General features: G+C 42.6%; 2 protein-coding genes across 7 annotated transcripts in view; one reads left to right on the top strand and one right to left on the bottom strand.

Moving 5' to 3' along the window:
• LOC129848722 (dual serine/threonine and tyrosine protein kinase-like) overlaps positions 1-5,551 on the top strand; it is a 48,555-nt gene extending 43,004 nt beyond the window's left edge. For 2 of the 3 annotated variants that reach the window (XM_055915834.1, XM_055915825.1), the window contains exons 11-15: positions 1,148-1,280; positions 1,383-1,496; positions 4,481-4,595; positions 4,689-4,823; positions 4,983-5,551. In XM_055915834.1, coding sequence (XP_055771809.1) covers positions 1,148-1,280; positions 1,383-1,496; positions 4,481-4,595; positions 4,689-4,823; positions 4,983-5,170 — 685 coding nt within the window. In that variant the 3' untranslated portion in view covers positions 5,171-5,551. Of the gene's footprint in view, positions 1-1,147; positions 1,281-1,359; positions 1,497-4,480; positions 4,596-4,688; positions 4,824-4,982 lie in introns of those variants that run through there. The other variant, XM_055915839.1, reaches the window with a different exon arrangement.
• A 462-nt stretch (positions 5,552-6,013) lies between these two features.
• Positions 6,014-12,810, bottom strand: part of celsr2 (cadherin, EGF LAG seven-pass G-type receptor 2) — a 77,067-nt gene continuing 70,270 nt past the window's right edge. Inside the window, exons 25-34 of one of the 4 annotated variants that reach the window (XM_055915817.1) lie at positions 11,712-11,824; positions 11,211-11,293; positions 10,787-10,913; positions 10,566-10,676; positions 10,227-10,357; positions 9,900-9,988; positions 9,567-9,728; positions 8,920-9,159; positions 8,572-8,794; positions 6,014-7,571 (exon numbers count right to left, since the gene is read on the bottom strand). In XM_055915817.1, coding sequence (XP_055771792.1) covers positions 7,565-7,571; positions 8,572-8,794; positions 8,920-9,159; positions 9,567-9,728; positions 9,900-9,988; positions 10,227-10,357; positions 10,566-10,676; positions 10,787-10,913; positions 11,211-11,293; positions 11,712-11,824 — 1,286 coding nt within the window. In that variant the 3' untranslated portion in view covers positions 6,014-7,564. Of the gene's footprint in view, positions 7,877-8,571; positions 8,795-8,919; positions 9,160-9,566; positions 9,729-9,899; positions 9,989-10,226; positions 10,358-10,565; positions 10,677-10,786; positions 10,914-11,210; positions 11,294-11,711; positions 11,825-12,810 lie in introns of all 4 variants that reach the window. The other 3 variants (XM_055915814.1, XM_055915809.1, XM_055915800.1) reach the window with 3 other exon arrangements.

Here is a 12,810-nt window from a genome sequence, read left to right on the forward strand (position 1 = left end):
AGCCTGGGCGCGAACCCAGAGACTCTGGTGGCGCAGTTAGCACTGCGATGCAGTGCCCTAGACCACTGCGCCACCCGGGAGGCCATGTTTCTTAAACTTGATTGGAATCCACCTATGGTAAATTCAATTGATTGGACATGATTTGGAAATGCACACACCTGTTTATGCACAAAGGCGGAAGTAGCGGTCCTGCTGCTGGGTTGTTGCCCTCCTACGGCCTCCTCCACGTCTCCTGATGTACTGGCCTGTCTCCTGGTAGTGCCTCCATGCTCTGGACACTACGCTGACAGACACAGCAAACCTTCTTGCCACAGCTCGCATTGATGTGCCATCCTGGATGAACTGCACTACCTGAGCCACTTGTGTGGGTTGTAGACTCCGTCTCATGCTACCACTAGAGTGAGAGCACCGCCAGCATTCAAAAGTGACCAAAACATCAGCCAGGAAGCATAAGAACTGAGAAGTGGTCTGTGGTCACCACCTGCAGAACCACTCCTTTATTAGGGGTGTCTTGCTAATTGCTTTTAATTTCCACCTGTTGTCTATTCCATTTGTAAAACAGCATGTGAAATTTATTGTCAATCAGTGTTGCTTCCTAAGTGGACAGTTTGATTTCACAGAAGTGTGATTGACTTGGAGTTACATTGTGTTGTTCCCATTATTTTTTTGAGCAGCGTATATATGCTTGTTTTACTCAGTTTCTAAACAAAGAAAATGTAACCAATATGGCCTCAAAACATGGTTAAAACTATAATTTTGATATCATGGATGGTCAGTAGCTCTGTCTATACATTTTTAGAGAACTTATTTCTCCAGGCTCATCCCTCAGCTTAGTACCGCACTAAAGCGGGTGAGACTGTTTTGTTATGGTTTCTACCACTTTATTGCTGCTTTAAAGCTCACTAATGCAGGTCATGGAGAAGTAACTTCTCATGTGGCCAGATTTCAGTGTTGGAACTGGGACTGGTCTGCCCCCCTGTGGCTGTCAGAAGAATTTCATGCAGAAAGAAAAGGTTGTGGTGTGTGCTAGTGAGCACTGTAAAAAGATTAGGAAACCACATTTCCACTTACACAAGAGGGTAGGATGTAATAATATGAAGATTGAAGACCTTATTTCTCCTACCTTCTCTATCGTGTATGGCTGCAGGTCCCTCCCTAAACATGAGCGTCTGGTGGATCTCCACGGCTCGGTGATTGACCACACGTACGGTGGGGGCTCCAGCATTGCTGTGCTGCTCATAATGGAGAGGCTTCACAGAGACCTCTACACAGGCTTGAAGGTAACCAGCAGACTCGCATATTTACCATGTACTCTAATATATCTCTTCTATCACAGGTCTGCCTGATCCCATGCCTCAGTCTTTCCTTTTCCTCTCTCCCAGGCTGGTTTATCACTAAAGGAGAGACTCCGGATCGCTCTGGATGTGGTGGAAGGCATTCGCTTCCTGCATGGTCAGGGGCTTCTACATCGAGACATCAAACTAAAGAACGTTCTAGTGAGTTAGCGTTAAAGGTGCTTTCTCTAATCATGCTGAATGTAACACTAGTGTTGTTTACCACATTGTCATATAATTTCAATTGTTTACATTGATTTAATTTTAGATGTAGCCCTAATGTGGTCATGGCTGACTGGCCATAGTAGAAACTCTCTCCAGCACTACACACCAATGAATTGCTCATTATTTCAGCATTCACATTCCGGCTGTGCTGCTTGCTTGGTTATGTAAGAATAGCCCCTCCCTGCCTACACAGTATGATGTTTGGCGGTGGAACGAAAGGGCTGGGTTTTAATGAATAAACAAGTTGTTTATTAGGTGTGTCGAGGCTTGGCCCCTCAGAACATGCTCCATGGCTAAATGTGGTTGCTTCATATTGTGTATTTACGGTCTTTTATGTATTGCGTTCTCATCAATTCCAATGTTAGTCCATTATAGCCTAGTTAAATATGGTGAACATTTTTGCAGTCCACATGTTCTAATTGCATTGCTTCAATATGGAAATACATTGTTAAACAGGCTATAGCATTCACACTGATCTAGGGGCTAGGCATACTGTAAATGGCTAGAGCATTCACACTGGTCTAGGGGCTAGGCATACTGTAAATGGCTAGAGCATTCACACTGATCTAGGGGCTAGGCATACTGTAAATGGCTAGAGCATTCACACTGATATAGGGGCTAGGCATACTGTAAATGGCTAGAGCATTCACACTGATATAGGGGCTAGGCATACTGTAAATGGCTAGAGCATTCACACTGATCTAGGGGCTAGGCATACTGTAAATGGCTAGAGCATTCACACTGATATAGGGGCTAGGCATACTGTAAATGGCTAGAGCATTCACACTGATATAGGGGCTAGGCATACTGTAAATGGCTAGAGCATTCACACTGATATAGGGGCTAGGCATACTGTAAATGGCTAGAGCATTCACACTGATCTAGGGGCTAGGCATACTGTAAATGGCTAGAGCATTCACACTGATCTAGGGGCTAGGCATACTGTAAATTGCAGTCTGGACAAACGTAGTCATTAAGCAAGATTACATTCACTAAGCTATTAAGGCCTGAAAAGATGGTGTATAATTCTGATAACAAAACTTGTTTTAAATAGGCTATGACTAAATACAGTTACAGGCACCGTAAGTGCTCCTTGTGGGCGTATAATACATACAAGGCAACTCAAAAGGATTTAACATTTTAGTAATTTAGCAGAAATCTTATCCAGAGCGATGTAGTTAGTGCATTCATCTTAAGATTGCTCAGTGGGACAACCACATATCAGTCTTATTAGTAAGTACATTTTTCCTCAAGGCAGTGATCAGCAAAGTCGGCCAGTGATTTCGCGCACATCCAAACAATTTACGCAAGCTGGATGAAGATCCAATAGAAAGGGGGAATGTTCACTCACCGTTTTACTGCTCGCAAATGTAATGTTTTATAAACATCATGGAACCATTTTACAGATCATATTTCCACTTCTCCAGAAATAGCAGACACAATTTAATTGCATTTGAGCCATATTTTTTCTAATAAGTTTGATCTTGTTTGTTTAATTACATTATAAAACAGTCTGCTTTTTAAACCAACTATATTTCTAAATTGGATCGGGTCAGAAGCATGATATGATGAATCGCTTCTTTTCCATTGCAGTGTGGTGCAACATGGTCTCAGAGCATTTCGCATTATTATGTACGTAAATCCGGGACACTATATTTAGTATATGTTATGTTTCCTATGGTACCTATTAATTTGTGGATGTCCATCAATTTTGTATGATGTTACCAATTACAATTTCTATTATATGTTACAAATTTGCTAACGTTAGCTAGGCTAGGGTTACGTTTAGAAGTTAGGCTAAAGGGTTATTAGGGGAAGGGTTAGCTAAAATGTCTTTGCTAAGTAGCTAAAAAGTAGTTGGGAAGTTGCTAATTAGTTTAAATGCTAAAGTTGTTTAACCTTTGGGTTGCTAGACATTTGTGTTATACCATGTCTTATGTAACCATACCAAACGTAACATATCGTACTAATTTGACTGTCCCGGATTTACTATGTTACGTGTAGTCTGTGTGCACACGTAGGCCTACATGTCTTTACACACAACATTCGCACGTCTATACAAAATACTCGGCTCCTGTCAATTGTATCGTTACCTATGTGTGAGGCAGGTTATAAAACAAATCTGCTGTTTGACATAGCATTCTAGGAGGTTTGGAGCACAGGTCTTTGGTAATTGAACGAGGTGTGCTCTTTGGAAATGGGGATGGATAGAATGCTCGAACAAGCAAAAATAATTATGTGTTAATAGTGAAAAATCATGAGGGCAAAAACCTAACATATTTCAAAGCACTCTCAGTAGACCATTTAAAGCCCCTTTCTTTAGAGGCTAATGGCTTGATTAAAGAAGCACCTATGCGATCCTGCTAAACAAGCCTTGATTAAGGGGAGGGTAGGCTAAGCTTGGTTTTTAATCAAATTAAACGGAATGGGGGTGGGGGAAAATCGTTTATGTTTCTAAATACGAGATTCACCGGCACAAAATGCGTATCTCTTTTCCATGGGCACTGCGCGTCATGGTTGAATAGGCTGCGCTTCCATTCTCTTAATTTTATTATCAACTGAGTTACTGTTAAGACCTGCTTTTTGCTGGTCTTAACTTCCCATTAGCGCTGAATGAAATTGTCACGTTTTGCATGTGTTAAGGACACACCTCATATGTCCACCACTCCAACCTCAGTGCAAGTGAGCTGATGTTAGACAGGTAAAATGCCAGTGCACCAGTTTTTACATGATGAAATTGCAAACTAATGTGCCGTTTGACACTTGCGGCTTTTTAGCGCCAGTCGCAAATGGAGTCCTGTATGTGCAAGACCTTAAATGTATGCTTTGAGAAACCAATATTTATGATCCTGACATGTCACGTCTTGTACACATCTTGCCAAGTGTTCCTAATGTGTTCCGGTCCTCTGGACCTCCCTCAGTTGGACAAGCAGAACCGGGCCAAGATCACAGACCTGGGCTTCTGTAAGCCAGAGGCCATGATGTCTGGCAGCATCGTAGGAACCCCTATCCACATGGCCCCTGAGCTCTTTACAGGTCAAATATCCTGCTACTCAGTCGTAGTATTGCATCATAGACCACATCTCATTCTAGGCTCTTTGATTTAACCACAAGTCTGACCTCTTTCAGGAAAGTATGATAATTCTGTGGACGTCTATGCCTTCGGAATCCTGTTCTGGTATCTCTGCACTGGCTCTGTCAAACTCCCAGAGTCCTTTGAGAAATGCTCCAGCAAGGACCAGTTGTGGAATAACGTTAAAAAAGGTAATGTAGAATTCAAGCTCGAGCAAACCCACATCTAAATACGATCAAGACTTCAGCTTGCTGTAACACTTGTCTTTTATCCAGGACTTATTGTGTATAGTTTGTTGACTGAATTGGGCTAGAGAGCTGCCAGGGCCTCATTTGTGCCCATGTTTTCAGGCGCGAGGCCTGAGCGGTTGGCCGGCTTTGATGAGGAATGCTGGCAGCTGATGGAGGCCTGCTGGAATGGAGACCCTTCCCAGAGGCCCCTGCTCGGCATCGTAGAGCCCAGCCTGCAAAGCATCATGGTACGGCTTTGTAAATGTGGCTCGCATCAGAAAAGCAGCAGCCTGGAGGACTCAAACTGACACACTCCAAGAGGACCACAGACTGTTGCAAAGGATTATGGTCAAAAGAAAAGTATTTTTTGTTGTATTTATGGAAAAAGGACAGTGTGCTTCTGGAAGGCCAAAAGAGGAGATGACCAAGACAGTTTTCCTCTTCCTTTAAAGGAGTTAAATATACACTATTTAAGATGAACTGAAACCGGACATGTTTGTGCCGTGTGTATTTGTATAGTACAAACTCAGTCTAGCGTACACTATGCTTTGCTCCATGCTAATTGCTGCTTGGTTATAGAATTGTTACTAGATATGAAATGTTTAAAATGAAAAAATATATAATTTTAGATTGTATTCCTGCATCTATGCAATTCCAACTTTTTTTTAAATAAATGATTGACAAAATAATACATTTTTGCTTCACTTTTACATAAGGTTCTGTTTTCAGGTCATACTAAGGATAATTTTTCTATTTGACTTGAAGTATCCTAACAATGCACAGAAGCCCGCCTTAAAGTGTAGTCTCAACTTGTGCTCTGGTCCCAGATGAGGATGATGGCTTTCGGGGGGCCAGAGGTTGTGAATAAAACTTTGTTCCAATCCAGACAATTCTACAATTGATGTCAAACACAGTTTATGTATAAATGTCCCTCTCGCATTAGGTGGGAGCTGCAGCCCACTGAGGAATTGTGAAAATACTCAAAGTACACGTTAACATTGTTGTGCTCAGAGGATCCCTGTGTTTTGGTTGCAGTACAGCACATTGGCCACAAGCGGGCTCGGCGTTCTACTACACAGTTCAATACATGTTCATGTGACATCCATGGAATGCTCTTATTAGCCTATTTCCCCAGAAAGAAAAATACCATGTCTGTTTGAATTCCTTTACCAAATGGTTTCACAGAAAACTACAAGCTACATCAGCAACCTACTACAGGTCTTTGTTTTAAGCAGTTGATTGCTTTGCTCAATCCAGATAATGGGAAAAAAACATTCACGCTACTATCTAGTGCTTCAGTTGAGTAAACAAACTGCAGTATGAAAATGGGAGGTTGCACTCATTTGTAGGCCTGATATTCAAATGTTAATCAGTGTTGTAAAAAAAACTTTTGAACAATGCAGAAATGAACCTTGACACAGTATCATGAATGCTTACAGATGTCATTTTAGGGCGCACCAGTGCACAGGAACTAGTGGTAAGAACTTAACGCTGATAGAAATGTTGTACACAGCAAGTTATATTTCTTGAACTGCTTTTTATAAGTGGGAATGTAGAGGTGTACAGTTTATTCAATTGAAGATGAAGTATTAGTGTTTCTTTTTACAGAACTCTTCACATTGGAATACATGTCAAAGAGTTTTACAGCAGAAGTTTGCAAATATTTCACAAAAACAATGGAACGATCTAATCTATAAAATACAAAGTCGTTTAGTCGCCGATTCAAATGAAAGCATATATCCCTTGGACAAAAACATTGAAAATGGGAACATTCTCAGAGTTTATACAAAAATTTGCTCCCAACAATTTACAAAAGTAAAGATATCAAAATTTCTTCCCACGCAGGCTCTCTTCCTCCAATGATAATGCAATAAAATGAAGGCGAAATGGTGGAGAAAGGCAGACATTCTCTAGTGTCTATGTGTATGACAGCTGACTAGTCGCTGTTGCCTTTAAACATCCTTCAGTAGTGAGAGAAACTTTACGGTGCGTGACCCCATGGCCTCTCTCTGTTCTCCAGCCACACTTCAACAGGAGTCCTTTCCTCCAGTGCAGAGCACAGTGTAGTGGTTTGGGTGGAGCTGTTCAGTATAAAGACATTTTGTACTGACTCAGGCTGGCAGCTTCCTGAGACTGGAGTGGAGAAATGAGTTCTCTCTACAGCAAAACTCAAATGGCCCTCAGTAGAACAACTAAATCCTTGAACAAAACAACTGTACAGGTCACCCTTTCTGAGATTACAAACTAGTTAAGCTTCTTGAGGAAATTCCCTGAACTTTTTAAATCTTACAGCTAAATGACCCAGCCAAAGGAGGACTTCATTGTTCTTAATCTCCGGAGTTTTAAACAAAACAAACACAAACAAAACTGAATCAGCTCCAGTTGACTTCCTGCACATCTGGCCAGGTAGTGTAAATTATTTTAAAAAGTGCATCGCTTCAAGTATGTAAACAAACAATGATTTAAAAAGAGAGACTCATTCCATCAGTGCGCTGGAGCCTGGGCCCTTGCAGAGACTCCTGAGGTTTTGGCACTCACACACATTCATGCACGCGCGCACACACACATGCAGAGAAAAAAATTGGGGGAAGGAGAGAGGGTACTCCATTGATCTCCAGGTGTGGACAGTCCAACGCTCTCTGTCTCAGACATCAGCTCCTGTTACTCAGAGAAAAGTAAGCATGGCGATGAGGGCCGGGGCTCTATGACCTGCAAAGACACACCCCTCCGTCAGCCGGCTCATATGGAGGGGTTGCGGTGGCTGCTGGGAAAATGGAGGGTGGATGGATGGGGGACAAACGTTACACAACACGGGGAAAACAGAAGGAACAGAAAACAATGAATGAGAATGATTCACGTACACACAGTGTGAGACGTGATAACCAAATTATATGGGATTATTATTTTGGTTGTAAGGGGTGAAGGATACTGAATGATCGATCGATAAGAAGACAATGATCCTGATTTCAAATGAGGATCAAGTGCTTCAGTGAATAAAATTAAAGAATAGGAATCTATGTTTTTTGGAGAGAGAGAGAGAGAGAACAGAGATTGATGGTTAGTAAGCTACAATACTCTGCACTGTAGACACTGGTCATAAAATGATTTTGCTTGTACTTAGCAGTTTATATTAACTCATCAAAAGTAGCTTTTACCAAGTCCCTCTGTTTATGGAACTAACAGTATTTTGTTCCCAACATGATAAAAATCACCTGATCATGGGAGTTGCTTGACATCTTACCACATTGGAGTCTGAGCTCATTGATGAGAATGTGACCGGTACTCTATGTATTGGACTTTTAACAAGCTAGCATGCTAAAATCAACACTACATAGGCAAAGAAGAACAGGGGACAGACTACACACAATGGTGACGGGGGCACGACACACACTGAAGACAGCAGCAAGACACATTCAGCGGGAAATCAATTCTTTCACATCAAACTGGTAGACTGGTGTGCAGAAAATATGACATGCAGTATACAACACAAAGCAACATTTCAATACATAAGTACTAACAAATATCTTAACTTCTATCTAAGAGCTGTTGGTTTGGATTCTATGACATTGTGATGTACTGTATGTGTTGCTGTGTTTGTGATCTGCACTGGGTTGTGTTCAGACAGAGCGGTGGGTTGTGTTCAGACAGAGCGGTGTATTCTGTTTGGACGTGGGTCATGTTTGGTGCTCGGTGTTGTGATGACACTCACTCTGACCCTGATGAGTCACCGTCCACTGTCCCCGCCTTGATGCTCATGGCGACACCATTCAGCTGATCTGGTAAGCTGGGCTTGGCCCCGCCCCCTCGGCTCTCACTGGAAGAGGAGCCCTGGGAGGAGGCGTGGCCAAGAGCGTTCTCCGACAGCTCGTTATGGATGCGGTTGATACCATTTCTCTCCGCAATGGGGGAGAGCTGCTTCTTCTTCAGGATTCCTGCATTTGAAAAGACATATCCTAAACATTTCTGAAGTTCTGGAAATCCCACCTCTACAAAGATATAGAGTGGAACTTACATGTGGAATGTTGCAGCAGGGTTGATGTTTGGGTTTGTTGCTGACCTTTCTGTGGGTGTGTGTTGAGGTTGGGCAGACTGGGCAGCAGCATCACGTGGTCCTTCCCATAGCCCTCTGCCTTGTCCCCTGGCCTGTCGTCTGGCATGCCTCGGTGGTCCCGTGTCTGGCCCAGTTCAGGGTTGCCCAGAGACTCTACCTTTAGCCTTCCTGCTCCCCCCAGGCCCTCACTGTTGCTAGCTGTTGTCACATACTCCCCTGGCCAGTACAGCTTACTCAGGTTGTTATCTGACGAACATCCAGACAACTTTAAGACTACATCTTAAATGCTTGATGCATTAAATCGTGGTGTAAGCTGTTGTCTTACAAGACCAGAATCTGGTAATTCAGGTGTTATTTATACATGTTTAAGTAAGATTCATAACATTCATGTTCTGCTCAGAAGTGGATTAATTTAAACCCAGACAATTGTGTACAGTGTAGGTGTATTCTATTGAAGATTTGTCTGGTCTGTGTGTGATGTTTGGGTGTGGTGTACTGTTAAAGCAGAAGTGTGTGAGCGGTATTATCAAGAGTGTTACTGCATGGGGCTGTGTTCACATACTACCCGCGTGTGGTCTACTGACAGTGAGGTATTATAGGTGTGAGGTCGTATAGAGTTGGTGACTCGGTGTATTATAGATGCGAGGTCATACCCTGAGGGTGTGGTCTCTTGGACACATTGGATGCCATGCTTTCCCAGCATTCATCTGGTGGGTAGGGCCCCTCCTCCTCGCTGTCAGAGGAGTGTGTGGAGGCGTACGATCCACTCTGGTCATCCTCCAGAGACAGGTCACTGTCCGAGTCCGAGTTGTGATCTGTTGTTGCACACACACAAGTTAAGATGATGACCAATGAGTGTTGTAGAAATATACATAGATTGACCATATGAGATGAATACTCTGTATGCCTCTCTGTGTTTGAGCTATGCACCAAAGCTGCTAAAGGCAGTCACAGTGATCCTAATGACATTAAAATGGGAGACCTACCATCTAAATGCTCTTTAGTTTCATGGAAGAGTGAGCCGTGCTCGTTCAGAGCGATGTGTACCTGGCTATTATTCAGGCCACCATCATCCCTGAAAAACACAACAGGACTTGCAACAGGACAAACAAAGCCCTGGTCTCCTCAATGTAAGTTGGTATGTGGCTTTGATAGGGGTGTTCTATCTGTATTACAGTACATAATGACCATCATAAAACCCACACATTTTCAATTAACCTGGAAAGAAAACATGTTCTAGTACGCAATGATGCAGGAGGGCCTAAACAGCATGTGTCAATGGGGCCTGTTGTGTCCCTCTGTGCTTACCCTACCTGAGGACAAAGGGGACATAGCTCTGCTGGCTCTTGCCGCTCTGCAGGGTGTCGTTCAGAGAGACACTTGAGTCTCCAAACGGCAGGTGGTACAGTCTGCCATCCATGTAGCTGGTGTTACAGTTATATGACTGGAGGAAGAGAGGAAGAAAATAGGAGAGGTATAAGTTAGTAGGTAGTAAGTCATATCAAATTCTGTTTTATTTGTTTGGTGCTTTAGTTAATGTCCTTAGTAATATAAGTACAAGCATAAAGGCCATGATGGAGGCCTACAGCTGTGCATGTCTGTACTAGGCCTTGGATGACTGGTGACGTCCCTATACAGTACGAGAGATTTACAGAGGGCTTGGACTTGATCATGTGATCCGGGCGTTTGCGGCTGCAGCAGTAGCGCATGGCGTTCCTCGCCTCCTTGTTGAACACAATGCGGAAGAAGAAGATGAAGGGACCCTGGAATAGACAGACCAAATAATGTCAATGGAGCAAGGATACTTGACAGTCAAACCAGTGACTAATAGTCTTTAAATCCTGGTTTAAGTGAAACAAAAAATAGTGTTTACTTGAAGACAGTTGAATCCAGCAAACAAGTAGTGGAAGATGATCATGTCACTGTTGACTGAGAGTATAGCTAACAGACATGTGACAGTGACCAGGAGGAGAACCCCACATGACGTCCTCAGCCCGGAGCTAGACACAGACAGACAGAAAGACACACGTAAGATGAGAACATCACAAAGGTTACATTAGGATAAGTGAGTTTTCAGAGGATATAGAAATATGTTTTTCACTTTTATGCAATCCATCATGAGCCAACAACCACAGTTTAGTGAATTGGCAGCTTCACTCTCCATTCAATGACACAATGCACTCTATTGTGGTCTCTAAAGTGCTGTAGTCATGTACCCTTGGGGTACAACAGCATGCCTGTGTTAATGACAGAATTTGTGTTGTTTTTATTCAGGCAGCGGTGGGCAGGACACTCACATAGGGGGCTCTTTCTTTTCAAAGCTGTGGTGTCTCATGGAGCAGGATGCTCTGGAGGCCAGGATATACAGGAAGATGTTCATCTGGAAAACACAAAATACAATTAAACTATGTATTACTGTATAACATAAAGGCATACTATTATACAACTCTAGTATATACGGTACCAGTCAAAAGTTAAGACACACCTACTCATTCCAGAGTTTTTCTTTATTTTTTTTAAACAATTTTCTACATTGTAGAATAATAGTGAAGACATCAAAACTATGAAATAACACATATGGAATCATGTAGTAACCAAAAAAAAGTGTTAATCAAATATTTGAGATTTTTCAAAGTAGCCACCCTTTGCCTTGACAGCTTTGCATTATTCTACAATGTAGAAAATAGTAAAACAAATAAATAAAAACTTGAATGAGTAGGTGTGTCCAAACTTGACTGGTACTGTAAATATCATACAATACACTGTATTAGAGATCTGATGAGGTGGAGTGTACTCACAGACACCACCATGGCGATGGGCCCTGCCAAGCTCCAGATCAGAGTGTCGTACACGGACAGCCAGCAGAAGTCTGGGTTCCCATAACCCTCTGGGTCCAGTCCGACCGCCAGGCCTGGACGACACAACCACCAAACACACCAGTAACTAACAAATAACTACAGTAAGGCTTTCAACCGTTCTAATTGGATACATGAGTTGGCATTGTGTGTCTGTGTGTTTGTGTATGCAAGCATGCGTCTGTGTGTGGTTAGTGTGTGCATCAGTGTGTGTCAAGTTTTTATTGTTACGTGCACTAGTACAGTGAAATGCCTTTCTTGCTTGCTCTTTCCCAATAATGCAGAAGCAATATATATATATTTTTTTTAAGTCAAGTTGATCAAAAACAAGAAATTGAAATAAGAACACATGAAAGTAAGTAACTTATATACAGGATCAGTTCCAGAGTCAGAGCCAATACCATATTTACAATGTGCAGGGATACTGGAGTGGTAGGGTTAGATATGTATAGGGGTAAGGTGACTTGGCATCAGGATATATGATAAACAGAGTAACAGCAGCGGATATGATTGTACGCGAGTGTGTGTGCGTGTGTGTGTGTAGAGTCAGTATGAATGTTTATGCATATAATGAGTGTGTGAGAAAAGTGTGTGTGTGTTGGAGTGTCAGTGTGAGGGAGTGTGTAGAATGTGCATAGAGTGAGTGTGTGATTGTGTATAGAAAAGAAAGTTAAAATAGACAGGTCAATGCAGATAGTTCGTCTAGCTATTTAGTAGTCTTATGGCTTGGGAATAGAAGCTGTCAGACTTCATACACCGGTACCGCTTGTCGTGCGGAAGCAGAGAGAACAGTTTATTGCTTGGGTGGCTGGAGTCTAACAATTTTTCTGATATAGAGGTCCTGGATGGCAGGGAGCTCAGCCTCAGTGATGTACTGGGCCGTACGCACTACCCTCTGTAGCGCCATGTGATGGAGGGCGGTGCACGTGCCATACAAAGCAGTGATGCAGCCAGTCAAGATGCTCTTCATGGTGTAGCTGGAGAACTTTGAGGATTTGAGGGCCAAATCTTTTTAACCTCCTGGGAGGGAAGAGGCGTTGTC

Source organism: Salvelinus fontinalis, chromosome 3 (assembly GCF_029448725.1).
Source record: "Salvelinus fontinalis isolate EN_2023a chromosome 3, ASM2944872v1, whole genome shotgun sequence".
Taxonomy (NCBI): domain Eukaryota; kingdom Metazoa; phylum Chordata; class Actinopteri; order Salmoniformes; family Salmonidae; genus Salvelinus; species Salvelinus fontinalis.